This window comes from Saimiri boliviensis, chromosome 6 (assembly GCF_048565385.1).
Source record: "Saimiri boliviensis isolate mSaiBol1 chromosome 6, mSaiBol1.pri, whole genome shotgun sequence".
NCBI classification, from domain to species: domain Eukaryota; kingdom Metazoa; phylum Chordata; class Mammalia; order Primates; family Cebidae; genus Saimiri; species Saimiri boliviensis.
Genome location: NC_133454.1, coordinates 46431550 through 46458375, shown reverse-complemented (window position 1 = coordinate 46458375; position 26826 = coordinate 46431550). Strand labels below are relative to the sequence as shown.

General features: G+C 34.5%; 1 protein-coding gene across 3 annotated transcripts in view; it reads left to right on the top strand.

Moving 5' to 3' along the window:
• Nucleotides 1–26826, top strand: part of ARHGAP20 (Rho GTPase activating protein 20) — a 114933-nt gene that overhangs the window by 11439 nt on the left and 76668 nt on the right. For all 3 annotated transcript variants that reach the window (XM_074400562.1, XM_039471507.2, XM_074400563.1), the window contains exon 2: nucleotides 7853–7935. In XM_074400562.1, coding sequence (XP_074256663.1) covers nucleotides 7853–7935 — 83 coding nt within the window. The remainder of the gene's footprint in view (nucleotides 1–7852; nucleotides 7936–26826) is intronic.

Here is a 26826-nt window from a genome sequence, read left to right as displayed (position 1 = left end):
AAATACATGGAAAAACATCCTATGCTCATGAATTGGAAGAATCAGTATTATTAAAATGACCATACTCTTCAAGGCAATCTACAGAGTTAATGCAATCTCATCAACTTACCAATTTCATTTTCCACAAAATTAGGAAAAAAATCCTAAAGTTCATATGGAACCAAAAAAAGAACCCAAATAGCCAAAACCACCCTAAGCAAAAACAACAAATCCAGTGGCATCATATTGCCTGACTTCAAATTATAATGTGGGGCTATGGCAACTAAAACAGCATGGTCCTGGTACAAAAATAGACATATAGATCAATAGAGCAGAATTGAGAACCTAGACATAAAGTCATATACCTACAAGCAACTTATCTTCAACAAAGTCAACAAAAATAAACAATGAGGAAAGGACATCCTAGTCAATAAATTGTGCTGGGAAAATTGGCTAGCCATATGCAGAAGAATGAAACTAAACATTGCAGTGAGCTGAGATCATGCCACTGCACTCCAGCCTGGGCAACAGAATGAGACTCCATGTCAAAAACAAAACAAAACAAAACAAAACAAAACAAAACAAAAAAACTAGACAAATGCAACAGAAAAATAGACAAATGGGATTTAATTAAACAGCTTCTGCAAAACAAAAGAAATAAGAGTAAACACAACCTATAGAATGGGAGAAAATATTCATAAATTATGACTCTGACAAAGGACTAGTATCCATAGCTTACAGTAAACTGAAAGAACTCGACAAGCACTGTTAAGGAAACTTTAATGGAGAAACTTGTACATCCAGAGCTTACAAGAAACTGAAAGAACCAAACAGCTCTGTTAAAAACTGGGCAAAGGACATGAACAGTTATTTCTCAAAAAAAATATAAGTGGCCAAAAGCACATGAAAAAATGCTCAAAAATCACTAATCAGAGAAATGCTAATTAAAACCACAATAAGATATTATCTTGCACCCATGAGAAAAAAGTCCAAAAAACAACAGATGTTGGCATGGATGTGGAGAAAGGGAATGTAAATTAGTTCAACATCTGTGGAAACAGTATGAAGATTTCTCAAATAAGTAAAATTAGAAATACCATTCAATCCTGCAATCCTGCTATGGGTTATCTAGCCAAAGAAAAAGAAATCATTATATTATAAAGACACCTAAACAGAAAAAGACACCTGCATTTCTGTGTTCATTACAGCACTACTCACAATAGCAAAATCATGAAGCCAACCCAAGTGCCCATCAACAGTTAACTGGATAAATAAAATGTGGTACTTATACACCGTGGAATACTATGCAGCCATAAAAAAGAATTAAATCATTTTCTTTGTAGCAACATTGGAGCCTAGAGGCCATTATCCTCAGTGAACTAACTCATAACAGACAATCAAATACCACATTTCTCACTTATATGTGGAATCTAACAGTGAATACAAATGAACATAAAGATGGAAATAATGAACACTGGAGACTCCAAAAGGGAGGACTCACATGGGAAGGTGGCAAGGGTTGAAAAACTACCTATCAGATATAATGTTCGCTCTTTGGGTAATGGGTATACTAGAAGCCCAATCCTCACCAGTACACCATATATTGATGTAACAAACATGCACATGCACATGAATATAGAATTTTTTTAAAAAATTAATTAAAACAAGCAGGCAAGCAAATTCCTTATATCTCTGAAGAACTCAAATGGAGAGCCACTGAAACTTTTTATACAGAAAAAGGCATTGGGTAAAAAAATAATTTTCCATTTTCATATACTTTAGATGATTGTTATAAGACAAAAATTATAACTTCTGGCAAAGGACCAGTTTGCTGGGCTAGAGCCTAGCGGTTTAGTAATTTGGTAGTTAGGTTTCTTTGGTATTAACCAAATCAATTTGCATACCATACAATTCACCCACTTAAAGTTATGTTCATTGGCTTTTAGTGTAGTCATAGAATTGTACATTCATCACCACAGTCAATTTTAGAATATTTTCATTGCCTCAGAAAGAAACACTGAACCCCCTTAGCTATTATTTCCCAATTCTCCTGTCTCCCCAAACTCTAGGCAAGCACAAGTCTACTTTAAGTTACTATAGATTTCCTTATTCTGGGCAGTTTATATAAATGAAATCATAATACATGGGTTTTTTGTAATGATTTCTTTCGATTAGCACAATGTTTTCAAGGTTCACTTATGTTGTGGCATGTATCAGAACTTCATTTCTTTTTATTGCCAAGTAATATTTCATCATATAGATATACCACATTTTGTTTAGCTGTTCATCAGTTGATTGGCAGTGGTGGTGGTGCCACTTTTTTACTGTTATGAATAATGCTGTTATGAGCAGTCATGTGCAAGTCTTTTTGAAGACATATGTTTTTATTTCTCTTGGATATGTACCTAGGAGCAGAATTGCAGGTTCATATGGTAACTCTATGTTTAACCATTTGAAGAACTGCCAACTGTTTTCCAAAGTGTCTGTACCAGTTTTTATTCCCACTACCAGTATCTAAGAGTCTCCAATCCTCACCAACACTTGTAATTATCTATCTTTTTTAAATTATACTCATCCTAATGTGTGTGATGTGGTATTTCATTGTAACTTTGATTTGCAGTTCCCTGATGGCTAGTTATGTTGAGCATTTTTTCATATGCTTATTGGCAATTTGTATATCTTCTTTGGAAGACTGTATGCATATCCTTTGCCCATTTTAATTGGGCAATTTGCCTTTATTATTGAGTTGTAATTTTTTTATAATAGGTACAAATCACTTGTGAGATACATGATTTGCAAAAGAAGTTTTCCCATTCTGTGGGTTGTCTTTTCACTTTCTCAATGAGGTCTTTTGAAGCATGGAAATTTTAAATTTTGACAGTGTCTAGATTTTTTTCTTTTGTTGCTTGTACTTTTTGTGTCATATCTATTAAGAAGAAGCCACTGCCTCACCCAAGATGACAAGATTATGCCTGTGTTTCCTTCTAAGATTCTTCTAGTTTTTAACTGTTACTTTTAGGTCTTTGAGTTAATTTTTTTATATGGTCTCAGTAGGGGTACAGCTTTCTTCTTTAGTATGTGGCTATCCCAATTATCTCAGCATCATTTATTTGTTGATAAATGATTAACTTTATTGTCAGGCAGATGTTTACTATGTAGCTCAAAGTGGTAAGTGTCAACACTGTGTTCAAAAGTGTAGTTTGAAGTGTACGGGTATACTCTTGCTGTCTAGTTCCATAGTAAATTCTTACATTTTTCTTAATGATACCATTCCAGCAGAGCCCCTTAAAGGTTGGTTTGTTTTCATGTGTGTGCATTTAGGGTTGGTGGTATTGATGTGGAAAGAGTGGGTTTGTTAATTTACATAAAACCCTCATTTATAGAATGTATAGTTTGTGCCAGGGATTATACCAGGATATGGGAAGGCAAAAAATATACTTGCTACAGAGTAGAGTTTCAGTAAATAATTGTTAAAGGGAGAAAATGTGGGAAGAAGATATAGCCCTTGTTCTCTAGAAAGGGTAAAAAACATAAATATAATGTGAAATTCTAGCCGGGCGCGGTGGCTCAAGCCTGTAATCCCAGCACTTTGGGAGGCCGAGGTGGGTGGATCACGAGGTCGAGAGATCGAGACCATCCTGGTCAACATGGTGAAACCCCATCTCTACTAAAAATACAAAAAACTAGCTGGGCATGGTGGCGCGTGCCTGTAATCCCAGCTACTTAGGAGGCTGAGGCAGGAGAATTGCCTGAGCCCAGGAGGCGGAGGTTGCGGTGAGCCGAGATCGCGCCATTGCACTCCAGCCTGGGTAACAAGAGCGAAACTCCGTCTCAAAAAAAAAAAAAAAAATATATATATAATGTGAAATTCTGCTACTGAGGCATCGTATATGAAGTGAGTTAGGAACACAGGGAGTTGAATAAGTAATTAATCCATATATTTAAAATGACTTGAAGTGGAAAGCACCCTGAAGATTATTGGTTATTTTGCTGCCATTTTGTGTAACTATTAAAATGTGAAAGAAAAAATGAATTACTGGCATTTGGTTCTTATATTCAATTATGACCTTTATTCATTTACTCTTTGGCATAATAGGTTTTTTGACCTACAACACTGAATATAAATGCAGAGAAGACAGCATAGTGTCAAAGATCCATTGGCAGTAATAGCAAAAACAGAAATTACTTTTATACCAACCTAATAATTTATCTCTAGTATTCATGTTATACTTCTTCATAAAGAGCTAGTTGTAAAGAGACAACAGTTTTTAAAATTTAATTACTCTTTATTCCATTTTAGAATTTCTTCCATATTCCTCCTCATGTTTTCCCGTTTGGGAGACACAGAAATAGATAGATATTACTTCATATTTGTTTGTTTCTTAGATCACATAAAATTCTTATTTAGTTTTTGAGGCTACTTGACACTAGGTAAGTGGTACAATATCAAGAAGCTCATTTCCAAAAGATTAATGCAATTAATTAATTGGGTTTTTTTTGCCTAAATGTATAGTTTATCATTTCTTTAAAATATTACCTTTTAAAAATATTCTACTTCACAGTGGTATCCACTATTTATGAGGTCATCTAGTTATAAACATCAAGTACAACAGAAAATATATTCCATATAATTGTTTTCTGTGAGGCAAAGAATTACAGTTATCCATGTCACAGAAATAACTGTGAAATTTGTTGGTGCTAAGATAAGCATAACCCCAACCTGTCCTGATAAGTTTGTACAACTATATATCTGCAAAAGAATCAATAGTTTCATTCTATTTTGATGTATTTCACATTGTTGTTATAAACAAGAAAATCTGAGTTTTCATTGCCTGAGAACAGATTCTTTAAAAGATCAGTGAATTTGTTTTGAAGTTATTATTGGCCCTTTGTTTGGTTACACTTTTGAGCAAAAGAAAGAGATCAGTGTATTGTGAATGAAGTAATATCTAAATCTATTAAGGCCTTGGTTATATTGGCTGTTCGTAAGACCTTTATTACTTACTTAGAATGAATCCTGTGAATCCTACATGTATGGTTCATGTAATGTTTATTTCCTTGCATATCCACGTAAATCTTTGGTGGACACATTTCTGATATGTGAGAATATCAGAAACAGAAGGGACCTAAGAGACTATGTAGTCCAAACTGTCTCATTTTGTGGGTAAGGAAATGGAGGCCCAGAGAAGTCTGAATTGTGTTGGGTTGCACATCTCATTAATGATAGAGTAAGTCTGAGTACGAATAGAACCTGAAATGAAAATATACTACCTGCTGGTAGTTTGATTGCATTCTCTTCAATATAAATCAGGCTGGATGAGGTGCTACACTCAGCATTTGACCCCTTGTACATCTGGCAATTTTATAACTCAGAAAATACAGTCTATTCACTATTATACAAATGATCTTCTACAGTAGATGTCCGTGAAAAACTCCATTTCAAAAGCACTTTTTCAGGAGAAAATTTGTCACCCTTCTTTGATTATCCATTCTCATGCTTAACACCTATCATTCCCAGAAATATTTCCTTACATCAGAAAGTTTCTTAACTTGAGGTTCATAAATCCCCAAGGAATCCATTTTATGGGAGTTCTGACCCTCTAAAGTTGCATGCAAAATTTAGTTCACAACTTTTATAGATTTCTCAACAAACCGCTATCCAAGGTCAACCTGGATTTTCATTCTGTATTTCTCCTGATTTCTTTTTGCCTCATCTTCCTTGGAAGGTGCTTTCTTTCCCTCATATTATAGCTCTGCATTAATTTTGAGATTATTACTGTTTCTAAATGAAGAAACTTGGATCATTTTATCCTTTTTCATAGGCTCTTTTTCTTCATATTTTAAATCACTTTATACTGTCTTTTGAACGCTTTACAAATTCTTCATAAATTCTTCATAAAGCCAAGGAACTCAGAACTCAGAATTAGAAAGTATGTACTAATGAAGATCTAGTTTAGAATCTTGGATCTGCTGACAGTGATGTCAGAAGGCCAGAGAAAGCAGATGTAAAGCTCCTGAATGGCAGGATCCTCAAGGTCAAAGCAGAGGGTGTAAGGGACTCACATAAAGCTTACAAGAGTGGGTACGTTTAACAGTTCAAAGTAGTAAATTGGGCCCGTATTGGGAATCAAGATAAAGAGTAAGGATCATTCTAGGCCTAAAGGTGAAACAGAACCCTGCAAAAAATCTGGAACATAGCTTGATGGATATGAACAAACTGCCACTTTTCTTTGTAAAATCAGTCCAGTCTTTAAGTGTTGAGACTCTTCACATAAGGAAGTGCTGCTGTACTTTGCAAAACAAATGCTTATCTCCCACTTTTCCTTTCTCCTTGTAACCTCTGCAGTCACACTAGCCTAAGGATGTTAGATTCCTGAGGGTTATGTTCCTAAGATGTGTGAGTAATGGAAACAGTGAGATGGGGTTTGCATACTATAATATGTAAACTAGGTTATTGAAATCCAGTATTGGAAAGGATTAGACTTTTCTGGGAATCTGATGACAACTCTGGGCTATTTCTTTAGACGGAAGACATCAAATACACATCATGCAAAAAATTTGTATATAAGTAACCTGGCCTGAAATTGACATGTGATTAATAACTCCCGATTGAGATGTTTGATAGTCTATTTTTAGACCATTTGTTTCCTGTCCTTTATTAATTTTTAACCCATTTGTTTCCTGTCATTTTACATAATTATTTCAGCTGTTGTCTCAGCTGTGCTAAGGAGATTTGGGCCAATAGCTTCCACATGTGAGCCAAAAGATTAGTGAGTGGAATAGCAGCACTGAAGCCAGAGCATTGGTAATACTGAGGCCAGAGCAGACGAACACTGAGGCCAGAGCAGACAATAATTTGGAAGAGATACCTAGGGGCATGGTGAATTTGTGGGATAAGAATGGTGCCACTATTCCTATGCTAGAAAGCTACAAGCAGTTCCTTTATGAATTATATAATAGGATACCGGCACTGAGCTGGCTAGTTAGTTTTATATGGTTCCCATTGGAGCAACATCCAGTTCCCAAGCATGCCTGCCTAGAGGTAGTGTAGTGGGTAAGACCTCTGGCTAGGATACAGGGTAAGAGGGATAAAGGGTGAGAAGAACGGCTTTGATAATACAGCCTGAACTTCGCTCGTGGCTGTTTGTGACTGTATGGTTAATTTTACTCATCTGCCTCTAGTGGCTGTATCTAGATGCATTAAATATATAACTAAATTTAGTGAGTTATTATCTGGATATTTCCAGTTGAGTGAACCTCCTTTACTGCAATTTTAGGTCATTGGAACAGAGTACCTGAATTATCCTGTTTCTTATATTTTTATACCACCTAGAAAAGATTTTTTTTTTCTTTAAAGTTACAGTTTTTAAAAAGTCTATTTGGAAGAAGGGATTTCCAAGTGTGTAAATATTTATGTAAAACTCTAGTCTCTATGCTTTTGCTTTAACTGTTTTTCCCTCTACTTTACTTGTCTTTCCTTGAAGCCAAATTTGCCTGTGAAATACAGTATTATCCACCCTGAAGACATTTTGGAATATGAATGAGATAGTCCATGTCCAGCCTTTAGCATAGAGCTGGACACATAATGGTTGTGATGGTGTTTCTCCCAAATATTCTGGTAAACATTTAACCTCTTTATTCTCTGACCACAAAAAACATACTGTTTTTACTGCTTTTTGACTCTTACTGTCCTGCTTTTTTTTTCCCCCACTATCCTATCTTAGATGTTATAGTTTTATCTCCATAATGAAATTGTAGGCTCCCTGATAGGCAAAAACAGGCAATACAAAACTTGTTAAGTTGGTTTGAAAAAAATCTAAATTGTCTTGCCTTACAAGCCACGTGGTCTTCATTTGGTTTGTTTCATCAACAGAAAATGAAAACACTAGCAGAAAGGAGGAGGAGCGCTCCGTCTCTTATCCTGGATAAAGCCCTACAAAAACGGCCTGCTACCAGGTAAGCGCAAAGCTTTGTATTACACATTTGGTATGTGCTTGGAACTTTATATTAGATGAAGAGTTTTTCAGATCACATATTCTTTAATGTGTAGAAATTGTTTATCACCCCCAGAATTCTGTTTAAGAGTAGAAAATACAACTTTCGTTCTGAGGTTATTTAATAGAGTCCATTCTTTACAGGAATCGTAAAGCCTGTTAGAGCTGGTGTATATATTCAGTTGCTTTAAAACTGATTCAAAAGTCAATTTCACCCCAAAAAGCATACAAATTTGCAAGTTCCACATCTTATCAAAGTTTACTTATAAAATAGAAATCAAAATACTGAAAAATGTTTTGTTTTGCACAAAACTTTGCATATTTTTAAGTAACGCAAAGTGATTCCTGTACATAGATAAGGCAGTTTTTCTTACCAGTTTTAGATTTGAAGGAAGACAACCCTATTAAGACTATTTTTTAATGGAATATTTACTTATCTTAGACATTATTGGTTAAGTTAGTGAAATTCAAAGTGGAAAAATAAGCTAAATATCTGTTAACAGAGTCATTTCACCGATGGAGGCTAATTACTATTTCAGTGGACATTGAAATAGACATTTTTTTCACCCAAGAACAGGAGCAAAAGCTTTTTAAAAAGATTTAGAACAGGAAGGAAAATACAACTTGAAAAAGGGCCAGGCAGGCAACTTGAGAAAACAAGTGTGCAGCTTGACCTCTTGACTAGGGATTTTTATATGATGGCGTACTTGTGGGATCTCACTGGGAAGCTACTCATCAGTTTCAGGTGTTTTCTATCTATTAGGAGACTGCCTTTCCCTGGTGCCAGCTGTGACCAATTATTACTTTAGAAAAATGGTTAACAACCACCTGACCATCAGCTAGCTGATGGTCATCCAACACTCCTGGTGTGTGTTGCAGGGAGGCCTCTCCTGCACTGCTCGTACCTGACTAGCTACCTACTATAACATTTCAATATATTTTAAGACTATTTCATAATGTGTTGGAATTGAATAACTATTCATTAATTTATTCGTTAATTTTTAAATGGCATTTTAACTCGTAAGAGTTTTTATGTTCAAAGGAATGTTATGATTTTTCTCTAAGCTATGAATCCTTATAGGTAAAGTGAAGGCTTCACCAACTTTATTTAAAGGGATGGTATATCTATAATTATGACATTTATTCAAATTGTGCTAATTTAATATAAAATCTATATGAAAGTATGGAAGTTTTTCAGTATTAAAAATACGTTATATATCCAAATCCCAACAAGTGAAATGTATCAAAATACTCCAGTCACTTTCTTTCAAGCACTTAGCAAGTTCTCAGACTCAGTAGTTTTTCTCACCTAACCCCAGAAGACATACACTTTAGTCGTTGGGTTGTTCAGGAAACATAAACTTCTTTTAATAGATGCCTAATCAAAATTTAACTAGGAAACCATTCTTCCAAATAAAAATACAGTAATATATTTTAATGTCATATATAATGACTTTTGTATTGTTTGCATCAGTGTACCTTTGCTTTAGTGTGGATAAAAGAGATGGTTATATTTTCACAGTTTAACACTGATTATCTAGAAACCTCAAGGCAGAGTATTTTTTTAGGGGAAGTGGATAGAGGAAACAGAATTAGTATATCTGTCTTTAATTCTCTACTATAGATGTAAACAAATTTATTGTCAGTTTTTTAACAAATACACAGTTTTAGATAAAAATTTTTATTGGAAGTTGTGGGTATGAAGTGTGCTAAGGTTTTCCAGTTAAAAGTAGTCCTTATATCATAGAAACTTTAGCTTGAGATCAGGGACCAGTGATCATCTTCCCCAACTCTTACCCCAGGGTGAGAATCTGTAATAAGTATACATGCAGATACTGAAAGTTCATGTAGACCAGTGCTTCACAGTGCAGGGGAGGTGATACTAACCTCTAGGGAACACTTTGGAATTTTGTGGAACATTTATGTTTGCTCAGTGATTTAGTGGCAGCAGCCCGGGATGCAAGGCCTCATGTAAAGCATAGAACATCCTGCATAGAGAAGAATTGTGGGTTCCTGCATAGCTTTTGAAAGTCCCCTGTAGAGCATGTGTTTGAAGGAGGAGAAAAACCTGTATATAATTATCTATGCCTGTAACCTAACTATACTGTATATAAGCACAAAGTATTTTTATACATATCAGTAAACACAAAATTTTTTAGAAATGTGGCTACCTTGTACATTAAGAGCTAATTCTACTTTGTATTTTTTGGAATCATTTCTAAAAACCAATGGGCTATATTTCATTTTTCTGTACTTGTTACATGAAATGGTTTCTTATCTGACTTCTCTTAAATTTTAATGTATCTATTGTAACTAGTTGTAAGCATTTGACTACTGAATTGTCTTTAGTATAATCATGCCTGAGCATGTACTTATTGAAATACATACTTTATTATGAACTACTTTCATTTTTTTTGTTACTGTTAGAGTATTTTATTTCTGACTTTTAAAAAATACCTGTGAATTTCATTTTAGGATATAAAAAGAGGAATTTGAACATATATATATATATATATATATATATATATATATGGACTTCTGTGTAAGAAAAGGTCATTAGATTTAATAGAATCAAGAACTACTGATACAGATGAAGTGCCATGCTAGGGAAAATGCTAACACTTATCTGACTCACTGAAAAATGCCAATTCTTTTTTTTTTTTATTGCATTTTAGGTTTTGGGGTACATGTGATGAACATGCAAGATTGTTGCATAGGTACACACATGGCAGTGTGGTTTGCTGCCTTCCGTCCCCTCACCTGTATCTGTCATTTCTCCCCATGCTATCTCTTCCCACCTCCCCACCCCCCCGTCCCTCCCTCATTTCCCCCCAACAGACCCCAGTGATATATTTTTTCAATTACATCCATATTTGATTTTGATATTGCTGTAGAACCTTATTATTTTTACTGTTGTCCCATAGTTGTTACTTAGTAATTAATCACTTGTAGATAATAAAGCTTGTATCTAAATCTACAGGAAATTTTAAAGAATCCTTTTTAAAAAATAATGAACAAGAGCTGGATTTAAAGAGGAAGAAAGGCTTAGATTAACTGATGAGTTAACTGTATTTATGTGTAATACCTTATCTCCAGTGTTCTTTGGTGAACCCATAGAGTACATAAGGAGAGGTAATTCACAGATTTTAACATTTTTTTAAATGTGGCACCATTCAGATCTGCTGGAGGCGGTTTCTCTAAGTAATTATTATATTAGGAAATGTGACAGATATCTTTCATACTAAGAAGGTTAGAGGTTTGCTAAGGTGAGTGGTTGCCTGGCTGCTCTCAACTACTTTAACTCTGACACAATAGTGTTCAGTTCTGTGTTTAAAGATGAGTTGACATTGTGTCGTATTCATCCTTGTGTTAAGGTAAGATTCTGAGCATATGTGTTAAAGGGCTTCGTTTTCTTAAAAATAAAATGAAAGTGTTGAAAATATTATTTGTTAAACTTCTTCCAATTTTATGGTCACAGAATTATTTGTTGAATACAACAAATCAAAAGATTCCTCTGAAAACTATGTATTTTCCGATATCTTAATTTCATTGTTTAATATAATTTTTCGGTGCTAAAAGCCTCAACTTCATTTTTTAAATTCTAGATTCAGGGGGCACATGTGCAAGTTTCTTACATGGGTATATTGCTAGGGTTTGATCTTCTATTGTACCCATCACACAAACAGTGAACATAGTACCCAGTAGTAGTTTTTCAAACCTTGCCCCCCACTTTTTGTGCATCATTTTATATAATTATTGCCCATTTGTATGTTTTTCTTTGTGAAGTGGTCTGTTTAAACCTTTTGCCTGTTTTTAATGTGTAAAGTTATAGAGTTATTAAAAGTTCTTTATGTATTCTGGATATAGATCCTTTGTCAAATATATACATAGTCAGATATTTTCTCTAAATCTGTCTTTTCATTTTTCTTAACAGTACTTTTTGAGATGGAGAAGTTTTCAGTTATGGTAAAGTCTAATTAACTTTTTCTATAAAGCTTTAATGCTTATTGATTTTGTGTCCTATCTTAGAAACATTTGAATCCTTGAAAGTCTCAAAGGTGTTATCCTATGTTCTTTTCTACTAAGCCTGTGATCAAGTTTGATTTAATTTTGTGTATGGTATAAAGTAAGGGTAGAGGATTATTATTTTTCCTATGGATAGTTTTTGCAGTGTCAATGATTGAAATAGAATTTCTTTTCCCAATATACTTTCCCAAAAAGTATATAAGTTTTCACTCTGGAACCTTTGTAGAAAATCAATTGGCCATATATGTATAGATCTACTTCTGGACGCAATTCTTTTTCATCAATCTAATGTCTAACCTTACTGATATTATAATGTCTTGATTACTTAGCTTTCTAATCAGTCTTCATGCTTTTTGTCGATATTATGATTGTTTTCTATTTCATGTTCATTTGTCCATTGCTAATATATAGAAATACAATTGATTTTGTTATTGACCTATTCTTTTACCTAAAAAAAAGTTTGATTAGCTTTGATGTAGATTTTTCAGGATATTCTACATATACATTCATTCCCTTTGTGAATAAAAATAGTTTTACTTTTTACACTCTAATTTTTTTGATTTTTATTTTTTTTCTTACCTTAATGTACTGACTAAAACTTCTACTGTATTGTTGAAAGTGGTAAGAACAGATCTACTGTCTTTATTGCTGATCTTAAGTAGGGAAATATTCAGTCTTTAATCATTAAGTATGATGTTTGCTTTAAGATTTTTGGTTGATGTTCTTCGTAAAGCGAGGGAAGTGCCCTTTAATTCTAGTGTGTAAAGTTTGTTTTTTCTTTTTTAATCATGAATGTGTGTTAAATTTTGTCAGATGCTTTTTTCTGCAGCTTTGAGATGATCATATTGTTGGGGTTTCTTTCTTTGCTTTAAGTCTTAATATGGTTGATCCCATTGATTTTTTTAAAAAATAAACTTTCTATTTTGGAGTAATTTTAGATTTACAGAAAAGCTTCAAGAATACTACTGAGTTTTTGCAGATTTCTCAACCAGTATACTATATTTTTAACATCTTACAATATTACAGCACACTCATTACAACTAATAAACCAATATTACATTATTGACTAAAGGCCATACTGTGTTCAGATTTCCTTAGCTTTTACTAGAGTACTTTTTCTATCCCAGAATCCTATCCAGAGTACTACATTAGATTTAGTCTTCATGTTTCCTTAGTTTTTTTTTAAACCATCAGTTTTTTTTTTTTTTTAGACCTTCCTTGTTTTTGATGACCTTGACAATTTCGGGTAAGACCTCAGGTAACTGGAATGTTCTCTAATTTGGATGATGTTTTCTTGTAGTTAGAAAGGGGCTGTGGGTTTATAGAGTATTTTTCAGTCTATGTTTATGAACGATAGAGGTCTGTAGTTTTCCTGTGTTATCTTGTCTGGTTTTGGTATAAAATGGGTTGGAAACTATCACTTCCTTATTCTGAAAGATTGTGTGAAGGACTGTCATTATTTCTTCCTAAAGTGTTGGGTAGAATTTATCAATGAAATTATCTATAGTTTGAGTTTTCTTTCTGGGAAGATTTTTAATTGTGAAGTTTATTTAATAGACCTGGAACTATTAAATACTCAGTTTCTCCTTGAGTCGGTTTGGGTAATTTGTGTCTTTCAAGGAATATGTCTATGTCATCCTATTTGTCAACTTAATTGACAAAAAGTTATGCATAGTATTTTAATTATGTTTTTAATGCATGTAGGAGCTATAATGTTCCTTCTTTCATTCTTGATATTGGTAATTTCCAAATTCCTTTTGCCCCGTAGATCTGTGTAGTTAGAGGCCTATCAATTTTATCTTTTAAAAAAAAAAAACCGCCTTCTGGTTTTGTAGCTTTTCTGTATTGTGTTCACTTTATATTATATTTATTTATTTTTGAGAGATTTATTGAAGTATAATTATGTACAATAAAGCACACATAAAGTGTGTGATTTTGATGAATTTTTATATTATATACCAATATTACAATCAAGATAATGAACATTTTCATAACCTCCAAAGGTTTTCTTGTGTGCCTTTTGGAATTCATCCTTCCTTGATAACACCAACCTACCCTCAGGCAATCAGTGAGCTGCTTCATAGTTTAGTCTGCATTTCTGAGAATTTTATGTAAATACCATGCTACTTTTTATTGCTGGGTACTATTGCACTGTGTAGGTATACCAAAACCTCTTTATCTCTTTTATCTGTTAGTAGACAGTAGGGTTTTTTTCTAATTTTATGATTAAAAATAAAGTTGCTTTGTACAGTCCTGTACAAGTATTTGTGTGTACTTTTATTTCACATGTTTTCAAACTTCTCAGTAAGTACTAAGAAGTGGAATGGCTGGGTTGTAAGGTAGTTGTATATATTAAGAACTGCCAAATTGTTTTCCAATGAGGTTATGTCATTCTATATTCCACTAGCAGTATGTAAATATTACATTGCTCCACATGTTTGTCAATGCTTGCTCTGGTTAGACCTTCTAATTTTAAGTATTCTGTGTGTGCAGCCTTATATTCCTTTGTGGCTTTAATTTGTATTCTCCTGATAACTAATCAAGTTTCACCTCTTTTCATGAGTTGACATCCTTATATAATTTTTAATAAAGAGTCAGTTCACATTTCTGCATTATGTATTGAGATTTTTTTCCTGCTGTTGAGTTTTAAAAGCTGTGCTGTTCGCCGGGCGTGGTGGCTCAAGCTTGTAATCCCAGCACTTTGGGAGGCCGAGGCGGGTGGATCATGAGATCAAGAGATCGAGACCATCGTGGTCAACATGGTGAAACCCCGTCTCTACTAAAAATACTAAAAATTAGCTGGGCATGGTGGCGTGTGCCTGTAATCCCAGCTACTCAGGAGGCTGAGGCAGGAGAATTGCCTGAACCCACGAGGCGGAGGTTGCGGTGAGCGGAGATCGCACCATTGCACTCCAGCCTGGGCAAGAAGAGCGAAACTCTGTCTCAAAAAAAAAGAAAAAAAAAAAAAAAAAAAAAAAAAGCTGTGCTGTTCCATATGGTAGGCACTAACCACTGGCAGTTTAATTAAAGTTAACTAAAATTGAATCTGTAAATCAAGTTCCCGAGTCATTCTAACCACATTTCAAAAACTCAGTTAGCCAGATATGAGTATTGGCTATTAGACAGTGCAGATATTAAATATTTCCACAATCAGAAAATTCCACTGGCAGCACAGTTCTATATATAAAGCCCTTGCTGGGCATATGGCATGTGAATATTTTACCCTAGTATATAACTTGCCTTTCTCTCATAACAATGTTTTGTGAAGAGCCAAGTAATTTTAATGAATTCCAATTTGTCATTTTTTCTTTTATAATTTGTGCATTCTGTGTTCTATTTATTTTCCTGGATCCAAAGTCAAAATTTCCTTCTATGTATTCTTTAGAAGTTGTATAGTTTCAGATTTTACATTTAGAACTATGATCCACTTTTAGTTAATTTTTATATATTTTATGAAATAAGGGTCAATGTTTTTATTGTCCATGGCTATTCCAGCACCATTTTTGAACAAATTATCTTTTCTTATTTAATTGCCTTTGTACCTTTGTCAAATTCAGGCGTACCTCAGATATTGCAAGTTTAATTACAGACTACCACAAAAAGGCAAATATTAAAGTGAGTTGCATGAATTTGTTGATTTCCCAGTGCATATAAAAGTTATCTATAAACTATATTGTTGTCTATTAAGTGTGCCAATAGCATTATATATTTTCTTTTTCTTTTTTCTTTTTATTTTTTGGAGACAGGGTCTCAGTCTGTTGCCCAGGCTGGAGTGCAGTTGTGCAATCTTGGTTCACTGTATCCTCCACCTCCAGGGCTCAAGTGATCCTCCCACCTCAAGCCTCCTGAGTAACTGGGACTCCAGTTGTGTGCAATCATGCCCAGCAATTTTTTTTTTTTATTTTTTGTAGAAACAGTTTTGTCATGTTGCCCAGACTGGTCTCAGCCTCATTGGCTCAAGGGGCCTGCCCAACTTGACCTCCCAAAGTGCTGGGATTATAGGTGTAAGCCCCTACACCAAGTGCAGCATTGTATCTTTAAAAAACAATTTATATACCCGTATTTTAAAATATGTTATTGCTTTTTTAAAAAAATGCAACCACTGAACTACACCCCTCTAACCATTGTGGAAGACAGTGTGTTGCTTCCTCAAGGACCTAGAAATAGAAATTCCATTTGACTCAGCAATCCCATTACTGGTTGTATACCCAAAGGATTATAAATCATTCTATTATAAAGACACATGCACATGTATATTCATAGTGGCACTGTTTACAATGGCAAAGACCTGGAACCAACCCAAATGCCCACTGACAATAGACTGGACAAGGAAAATGTGGCACATATACACCATGGAATACTATGCAGCCATAAAAAAATGATGAGTTCGTGTCCTTTGTAGGGACATGGATGAATCTGGAAACCATCATTCTCAGCAAACAGACACAAGAACAGAAAATCAAACACTGCATGTTCTCATTTATAGGCAGATGTTGAACAATGGGAACATAAGACCACAGGGAGGGGAGCATCACACACTAGGGTCTGTTGGGGGAGCCAAGGAAAGGACAGCAGGGGTGTGGGGAGGTTGGGGAGGGATAACATGGGGAGAAATGCCAGATGTAGGTGACGGGGGGATGGAGGCAGCAAACCACATTGCCATGTGTGTACCTATGCAACAGTCCTGCATGATCTGCACATATACCCCAGAACCTAAAGTACAATAAAAGAAAAAAAATAAATTGCAACAAAAATAATATGAAAAAAATAAATACATAAAATTTTTTAAAAGATTAAGAAAAGGCAACCAATCATACAAACTTTAGCAAGTTGTTATCTTTTTGCTTGTGGAGGGTCATGTCTCAGCATTGTTCGCTGCTGACTGATCAGGATGGTGGTTGCTGAAGGTTGTTTAGCTATGGCAATTTCTTGAAATAAGACCACAATGGATTTTGCTGCATTGACTTCCTTTCGTGGAAAATTTCTCTGTAGCATGCAATTGTTTGTTTGATAGCATTTTACCCACAGAACTTCTTTCAAAATTGGAGTCAGTCCTCTCAAATTTTGCTACTGCTTTATCAATTAAGTTTATGGAATATTCTAAGTCCTTTGTCATTTCAGCAGTGTTCAAAGCATCTTTACAAGGAGTAGATTCCACGTCAAGAAATCATTTTCTCTATCCATCCATAAGAAGCAACTTTATTATGAGATTGTAGCAATTCAGTCACATCTTCCAGCTCCACTTCTAATTCTAATTATCTTGCTGTTTCCACCACATTTTCAGTGACATCCCCCACTGAAGTCTTGAACTCCTTAAAGTCATCCATGAGGGTTGGAGTCAACTTCTTTCAAACTCCTGTTAATATTGATACTTTGACCTCCTCACATGAATCACAAATGTTCTTAATGGTATCTAGAATGATAAATCCTTTTCAGAAAGCTTTCAGTTTGCTTTGCCCAGATCCATCAGAGAAATCACTGTCTATGGCAGCTGTAGCATTATGAAATTTATTTCTTAAGTAATAAGACTTGAAAGTCAAAACTATTTCTTGATCCATTGGCTGCCAGAATGGATATTTTGTTAGCCAGCATGAAAACAACATTCATCTCCTTGTACATGTACATCAGAGTTCTTGGGTGATTAGGTGCATTATTGGTGAGAAGTAATGTTTTGAACGGATTCTTTTTCTAAGCAATAGATCTCAACAATGGGCTTAAAATATTTAGTAAACCATGTTATAAACAGATGTGCTATCACCCATGCTTTATTGTTCCATTGATAGCACAAGCAGAGTAGGTTTAGCATAAAGTAATTTCAGAATGGTAAATGAGCACTGGTTTCAACTTAAAGTCACCAGCTGCGTTAGCCCCTAACAAGGGAATCAGCTTGTCTTTTGAAGCTAGACATTGACTTCTTTCTAGCTATCCAAAGTCCTAGATGGCATTCTCTTCCAATGTAAGGCTATTTCACCTACATTGAAATTTGGTTGTTCAGTGTAGCCATTTTCATCAATTATGTTAGCTAGATTTTCTAGATAACTTGCTACAGCTTCCACTAAAGCACATAGTGCTTCACCTTGTACTTTTATGTTACGGAGTGAGCTTCTTTCCTTAAATCTAATGAACAGACCTCTGCTAGCTTCAAACTTTTATTATGCAGATTACTCACTGATCTCAGTCTTCACAGAATTGAAGAGATTTAGAGTCTTGCTCTGAATTAGGCTTTGGCTTAAGGGAATGTTGTGGCTGGTTCGAGCTATCCTAATCACGAAAACTTTCCCCATATCAGCAATAAGGCTATTTCACGGTCTTATCACTCATGTGTTCATTCACAGTGCCCTCAAACAATTGCAATAGTAACATCAAAAATTTCTGATCAGAGATCTCCATAACAGATAAAATAGTAATAATAATGAAAATGTTTGAAATATGTGAGATTACCAAAATGTGGTGGAAATGTGAAGTGAGCACATGCTGTTGGAAAAAATGGAGCTGATAGACTAGCTTGATGCAAGATTGCCACAAGCTTTCACTTTGTAAAAAAGTTAATATCTGCAAAGTACAATAAAGTGAAGCACAATAAGACAAGGTATGTTTGTAATCCATTGGGTATGCGAGTATTGGTCTACTTTGGATTCTGTGCTGTTCTTCATGCCAGTATGACCCTTTTCTGATTATGGTAACTTTAAAATATGTTTTAAAACATGTTCTGCAAATTCTTGAAATTTGTTTTTATTTTTCAAGTTTGGCTATTTTAGGTCCTATAAGCTTTCATGTATTTTGTGCATCAGCTTGACAATTTCTATAATAATAATGCTGCTGATTTCAGTAGTGATTGCATTTCATTGATATCCGTGTGGGTAGAATCAACATTTTAGCAATATTGAGTCTTTCTATCCATGAACAAGGTATCTCTTCATTTATTTCAATGAGCTTTTATTTCTCTCAACAATTTATTGTATAGTTCTCAATGTCTTGCACATTTTTGTCAAATTTATTCTTAGTTGTTTTATATTGTTTGATGCTGTTTGTAAATGGCACAGTTCTTGGATTTCAAATTCCAGTTGTTCATTGGTAGTATGTGGAATCATAGTGTGTGTGTATGTATATGTATGTATGTATGTGTGTATAGACACATGGGTGTATATGTGAGCACATGCTGTTGGAAAAAGTGGTGCTGATAGACTTACTTGCGCACATGTGTGTGTGTGTGTGTGTGTGTGTGTGTGTGTGTATTTCTTGTATCCAGTGACCTTATTAAATTCACTTATCTGGTAGCATTCCTCAAAGATTCATTAGGATTTTCTGCATTAACACCAATCATGTCATCTTTGCTTTATATTCATTAGGTTTCTCTACTTTGGCTTTTGGAAACATGAATTCTTCCCAGACCTGTGAGTTTTGGAGTATTGTCCTACCTGTTTTTCCTAGTGGTTATTTTCCCAGCCACAGATAATTTCCTCACATACATGCCCTGATCAGTTCTCAGATGAAACTTGTGAGGAATACTTTGCAGATCTCTGAGCTCTATCTGTGGACAGCTCTTTCCTCAAGACTCTGTTTTGTGAATTCTATCTAAGTTGCCCTCCTTGATTTTTCAACTCTGTCTCCTCAAGCTGGGCTCTGTTTGGCTTCTTATTCCCTGTACTGTGCAATGGAATCTCTCTTTAGGCCACAATCTGGGACAATCTTAGACCTCACCTCATTTTTTTCTCTTAGGAATCATTGTTCTGTGCTTCTGTTGTCCAATGTCTGAAAATGGTTGCTTTATATGCAATTTTCTTCTTCTATTTCTTTTTTTGGTGGGTTAAGTTATTCTTGCATGATCAGGAACAGAAATCTCTATTTTAATGACCTTTGTCCTTTATTATTTCCTTCCTTTCATGTATTTTGTATTTCATTCTTCTTTTTCTGGTTTCTTTTTTTTTAATATATATTTTATTGCATTTTAGGTTTTTGAAACTTAGATTATCGATTTTAGACTTTTCATGTTTTCTAATATGAGACTTTTAAAAACACTGTTTTAGCTGCATTTCACAAAATCAGGTATGTGTATTCATTTTTACATACATTCATTTTTACATTTCATATTTTATGTACATATTCATATGTGTTTTCATTTCATCCTATTAAAAATGTTTTTTAATTTCCCTGTGATTTCTTTTGATACCTATGGGTTATTGTTTTATGGGCAGTTTCCTGGTGTCTGTTATTAGTTCTTTTTTTTTTTTTTTTGAGACGGAGTTTCGCTCTTTTTACCCAGGCTGGAGTGCAATGACGCAATCTCGGCTCACCGCAACCTCCGCCTCCTGAGTTCAGGCAATTCTCCTGCCTCAGCCTCCTGAATAGCTGGGACTACAGGCACGTACCACCATGCCCAGCTAATTTTTTGTGTTTTTAGTAGAGATGGGGTTTCACCATGTTGACCAGGATGGTCTCGATCCCTTGACCTCGTGATCCACCCACCTCGGCCTCCCAAAGTGCTGGGATTACAGGCTTGAGCCACTGCGCCCGGCCTGTTATTAGTTCTTAATTTAATTCTGTTTTTATTGGAAAACATACTTTGTTTGATTTCTGCAGATTACCTACTGGGAATTTGTTTGGAATTGAACTGAATCAGTTCAATTGAGGTAGAATTGATATCTTAACAATATTGACTCTTCCAACATAGGAACAAGATACATTTCTTCATTATTTAGGTCTTTTTTAATAACTCTCAACAATGTTTTGTAGTTTGCAGTGTACTGGTACTTTATATCTTTTTTCATATTTACCCTAAGTATTTCATATTTTATTGCTGTTATAAACAATAGTTTTCTTTCATTTTTTGAATGTGTGTGTCTATATGTAGAAATACAATTTTTTTTATTGCATTTTAGGTTTTGGGGTACATGTGATGAACATGCAAGATTGTTGCATAGGTACACACTTGGCAGTGTGGTTTGCTGCCTTCCGTCCCCTCACCTGTATCTGTCATTTCTCCCCATACTATCTCTTCCCACCTCCCCACCCCCCCCGCCCCTCCCCCATTTCCCCCCAACGGACCCCAGTGTGTAGTGCTCCCCTCCCTGTGTCCATGTGTTCTCATTGTTCAACACCCACCTATGAGTGAGAATATACGGTGTTTGATTTTCTGTTCTTGTGTCAGTTTGCTGAGAATGATGGTTTCCAGGTTCATCCATGTCCCTACAAAGGACGTGAACTCATCGTTTTATGTATTGGTCTTATATCCTGCAACCTTGCTAAACTCACTTATTAGTTTTAATGGATTGTTTTTGTAGGTTCCATTGAACTATCCACATAGACTACCATGTCATCTGTGAACACGTAAAATTTTACTTCTTCCTTACAATTTCAATGCGCTTTATTTTCTTTTCTTGCCTTATTTATCTGGCCAAACTCTGCAGTTAAATGTTGAGGAGAAGTGGTAGTAGTGAATCTCTTTGTTTTATTCCTAATATTAGGAGGATAGAGGAAGTTCACTTCAATATTTAGATTGCTGACTTTTTATCATGAATGAGTATTATATTTTGTCAAATGCTTTTCACCATCACTACCTATTGAGATGATCCTATGATTTTTTAAAATTTTTACTATTTGAATTATATTGATTAATTTTTTAATGTTAAAACGACTCTGCATTCTTGGGATAAACTTCACTTGCTCATGATGTAATATCCTTTTCATATATTGTTGTATTCAGTTTGCTGATGGGTATTTTCAGAATTTTTGCCTCTGTATTCATGAGAGGTATTGGTTCTGTACTTTTCTTTTCCTATAATGTCTTTGGTTCTGATATCAGGTTAATGCTGGCCTCTTGACTAGGTTGGGAACTATTCTCTCCCCTTCAATTTTCTGGAAGAGTTTGTATAGAATTAGTTTTATTTTTTTCATTATATTTTTTCATTTATATTTTTTCATTTTGGTACAATTCAACTGTGAAGCTGTTTGTGCTTGGAGTTTTTGTTCGTTTGGTTTCTGGGATGGCTTTAACTAAATATTCAGTTTCCTTAATAGTATATTCATGTTGTTTATGTTTTTGAGTAAGCTGTGGTTGATTATGTAGTTCAAGGATTTTTTTTTTCCATTTCAGTTGCCTAATTCATAGTCATATAGTTTTTGTAGTATTCCCTTTTTATCCTTTTAACCTTTGTAGAATCTATAGTGATGTTACCTCAGGGATTCCTGATGTTAGTAATTATAGTATTAATGTATTAAAATAGTATGTTGTATATATATATTCACATTATATATTAGTATTATATAATATAGTGTAATATTAGTGTATTTTCTCATATTCCTGAACAATCTAGAAAAGTTTTTACAATTTTATCAGTACTCTCAAAGAACCAGCTTTTAGCTCATTTATTTTCTTTATTACTTTTCTGTTTTCTATTTTATTTATTTACACTCTGATGTTACTACTTTTCATGTTTGCTTTGCACTTAATTTATTGTTTTTAAGTTTCCTAAGATGTGTGTTGAGGTAGTTGTTTTAAGATCTTTTCTAATTTAGGCAATGAATACCATGTATTTCTCCTTTAGTTCTACTTCATTGGTATTCCACAAATTCTGAGATGTAGTATGTTTTTCTTTTCATTAAGTTGAAAACACTTTTCTAATTTTCTTTTTGATTTCTTCTTTGATATATAGGATTGCTTAAAAGAGTATTTTTAATATGACAAGATGTTTTGGTTCATCTTGTATATTTCCTACTTCAGATCCGAAATCAGGTATTTCTCCAAGACTACATTCTAGGGACTAGGGTCATTTATTTCTACTAGGTTGTTCATCATTTCCAGTTCTTTTCAGTGCACATAATAAGGAAAATTATCTTTAGAGAAAAAGATATGTCATGACTGAATTTATGTTGATTTCCAATTCAGATTCAGGACTATGGGTGTTTAAGTTAAGCTAGTCTAATATTAACATTCATGTTTCCTTTCTTTTATCCTGAAAATACCACTGTCAATGACACTGTGAATGTAGGAATTAAAATATCACGTAATTACTCACATTATCTTATAATGTATAGACTATTAATAGCTTCAGAAAAACAGTATCAACACTACCACTTACCAATATGATTCCTGGAAATCATTTAAGATTTATTTTGGCAACTCTCTTTACGGCATATCCTAGTAATAATGTATAACTATATTACTGTTTTTTAAAGTCAGTTGGAATAGTTTTTCTATATGTGGTTATGCTATGAACTAGACACAAATTTTGCTTAATTTGTTTTAATTTTATTTTTTATAGCGTTATGAAGTTTTTATTTGGTTTTATAATTTTGTAAATATTTACATAACTCAGGTTGAATCTATTAAAACAAGATGTATTCAGAGAAATTCAGCTTCTATTTCTGTCTCTTCAATACTTTTTTCTTTCATTGTAACTTTAGAAGTTTAACCTTTTTGATATAAGCAACTATGAATTATATATATATATATATCTATCTTAGATAAATAAAAATATACTATATACTTTTCAACCCTACTTTTTTTACATAATAATATGTCTGTAAAATCACTACTTACCAGTATAGAGAGATATTTTTCTTCCCTTTCTACAACTTTCTGGAAATTCATTGCTTACATATGCTGTGGTTTATTCAGCCAGTTCCTTACTGATGAATGATTATGTTGCTTCCACTCTCTTGTTATAAATGATCCTACAGTGTAAAACTTTGTGCTTATATCTTTTGTATTTTTTCTGCATTGCAGAAGTGGATTGCTATGTACTATTTTATTAAATATTACCACACTTTTCCCTCATAAGGGTTGTACTAGTTCCATTCTTGCTAGTGATGTAGAGGAGTATCTGTTTTGACCACAGCCTAACAGAGTGTTTTAATATATCAGACTACTTTTAATTTAAACATCTATTGCTGTGAAGTAAAACACTGTAAATTGCATGTTATGCTAAATAAATGTGAATTGTGTTTATTTTGCTATGAAAACATAGAAAATGCATGATATAAAAATAAAAATTCATTAGTGCAGTATAGAAAAAATGTTCTTTATATAAAAATAAATGTTAAATTTTTTTACTGTATCAGTTTTTTTTTTAGTATAATTTGGGTGTGTTAATGATAAGAGTGTTACAGAATTTTTCTTAAACTGGGCATTTGTACCCAGATAATATTTTTATGTCAGAATTATATAAGAAGTAAACTATTAGTGAACTTGCAAACTTAATTCACTAGTTTTAAAGGCCCTTTTCAACTAAATTCTGAGTATGGATTTTTTGTCCTCCTGCTATTTCTCACCCACTGTTTTTTCCCCCTCTGTATTTCAGATAAACACATAACTTCTTCATTTATTATATAAAAATAAGTTTATGGCTATGTTTGTGCACCTGGATACTGAAATAGACTAATTCCTCTTGGACTTAATAATTCTCTGCTTTTTATTAAAATGAAAATAGAATAAACACAGGAAAAGAATATGGAATCAGTAATAGCTTTTTATTTTTTAACCTCCAGCAAACACTTAACAGATGAAATAGCTTTTAAGTGAAACTACTGGTTTGACAATGTTCTTCTGATATATTTGTTTTGGAATTATGCAAACTTCTGAACTGAGCATCAGAATCTGTGGCATGGAAATCTGCAGTCAGTTTTCACTGAGCTTTTTTTTGTTGTGAATAAGGAGTCTAAACGTGAGAGAGATTGAATGCCTAAGGTTATAGAGCTAGGAGTATTAGACCTAGGGTTAGGGCCCAAGTTTTCATGTCCCCATTCTATTTTTGGCAGAAAATAGGAGAGTGGATGAAAAAAAAAAAAAAGACGAACATAATCATGCACAGAACACTCATAAAGAATAGCAACAGTACCAACTTGTTTCCTAAGGCATTGAAAATATTTACCTGGGAATGTGAGTTACCTCTTTTAGTTCTGAGAGGAATGACTTTGGAGAGAGGTCAGGACATTTGTCCTTAGGGATTGTACTTCTGGGAATAACCACTCTGTCTTTGTATAGGAGGCAGGGTAGATCTATTGATGGGGTTGAATAAATTGGCTCTGTGCTCCCAGGATCTAGTGAAAATAATATGAAAAAAGGTTGACCTGCCAGCACTTTCCACCTACCACCAAGTTAAACCTGCAGATTCAACCTCTTTTGAAAACTGTTGGAAGAACATATCATCTCTTTTTTTTTTGGCACATGCCTTACCATGTTATTATTCATGTACTTGTCTCTGGTTCTCACAGTTCTTTCTGTAGTCCAGTGACAGTGGTCTCTTGACTCACTCTTTAGGTACCTGGAAGGTACACCACTCTGTAAAAACAAAAACCTCCTAGGGTAGTGGTCCTTAAAGTGTGGTGCTAACCCCGGAAGCATCAGCATTACCTGGAACAAGTTAGAAATGTCGATTTTAAGGCCCTGCCCCATAGTAAGTCAAAAATTCCAGGAACAGAACCTTGCATTCTGTGTTTTATTAAGTCCTATCTGTAGTTCTGATATAGGCTTAAAAATTTGACAACCACTGTCCTAGGGCATTTTCTAGGTTAAATTACCTAGAAGTGATTAAGCTGCAGCCAGGAGGGATAGCCCAGGGAATGTGTTTCAGAAATATAGTTAACTCCTTAGCAACACTTGAAGGGCAATTTCTAAGCCTTTTGAGGATTACTGTCTGGAGAGCTACTGCAGGCTTTGGTAACCCAAGACAAAAAACAAACAATAAACAACAACAACCTGAATACTTGGATGTTGAAGGCATGGATTAAACCTCAGTTCTCCGTGCAAAAATGAAGTCTTTACCTAACAACATATTATCTATGTTTCACTGTATTTGCATTGTGTAAACCTGGGCTTAACTCTACCCTGTAAATAAGAATGACTTTTTAGCCTATTCCTTTTTTGTCTGCTTTCCCTCCCACATACAGGCAGAGAAATAGATTCAATTAGTAATTCTTCCTACTCGTCAGGTATAAATTGTTACTTACTGTTTCCTAGTAGGAGGGTATTTCTCTGTAGCTACTTTTCAATATATATTCCAGTTTTTATGCTGAGGAGATAGGAGATAGTAATATTTTAAGGAAGAAGAGAATTATTCTCGGGCCACAGGGAGACAGTTGTTTTCCTAAAGCATGTGACCCTCTGGCTCCTTCAGGTCTCAAGAAAATTCCCAAATGAATAGGGCTGCAGAGGATGTATGGTGCTACTACTGCTCTGTGATAGGGAACCATTACTACCAGTAGTAACAGCCATTATGTATTCAGCACAGATGTGTTCCAGATGTGTTTAGCTAAGTGCCTTACCTGGATTATTTCATTCAGTTCTCATAACAATCCTGAGAAGTAGGCATGAATATTTTTCTTTTTCTTTCTTTCTTTCTTTTTTTTTTTCTTTTTGAGACAGAGTCTCATTCTGTTGCCCAGGCTGGAGTGCAGTAGCATGATCTCAGCTAACTGCAACCTCTGCCTCATGAGTTCAAGCAATTCTCCTGCCTCAGCCTCCTATGTATCTAGGAATACAGGCATGTGCCACCATGCTCAGCTAATTTTTGTATTTTTAGTAGAGATGGGGTTTTCCCATGTTGGCCAGGCTGGTCTTGAACTCCTGGCCTCAGTTGATCGGCCCACCTCAGCCTCCCAAACTGCTAGGATTACAGGTATGAGCCACTGCACCTGGCCAGCCCTAGACATTTCTAAGGTCTGTTTGCCTCCTTTGCCTTGAATATACTCCCCTTCTGTTTGACTTAGATAATTACTTCAAGGGTCAATTAAACTTACGCCTTGTGATACTTTTCTTGGCCATATCATCCTATTTTTCCTCTTCAAGCTTCTCCCACTCACACTAAATTCCCATTACGTTTTTTTTTTT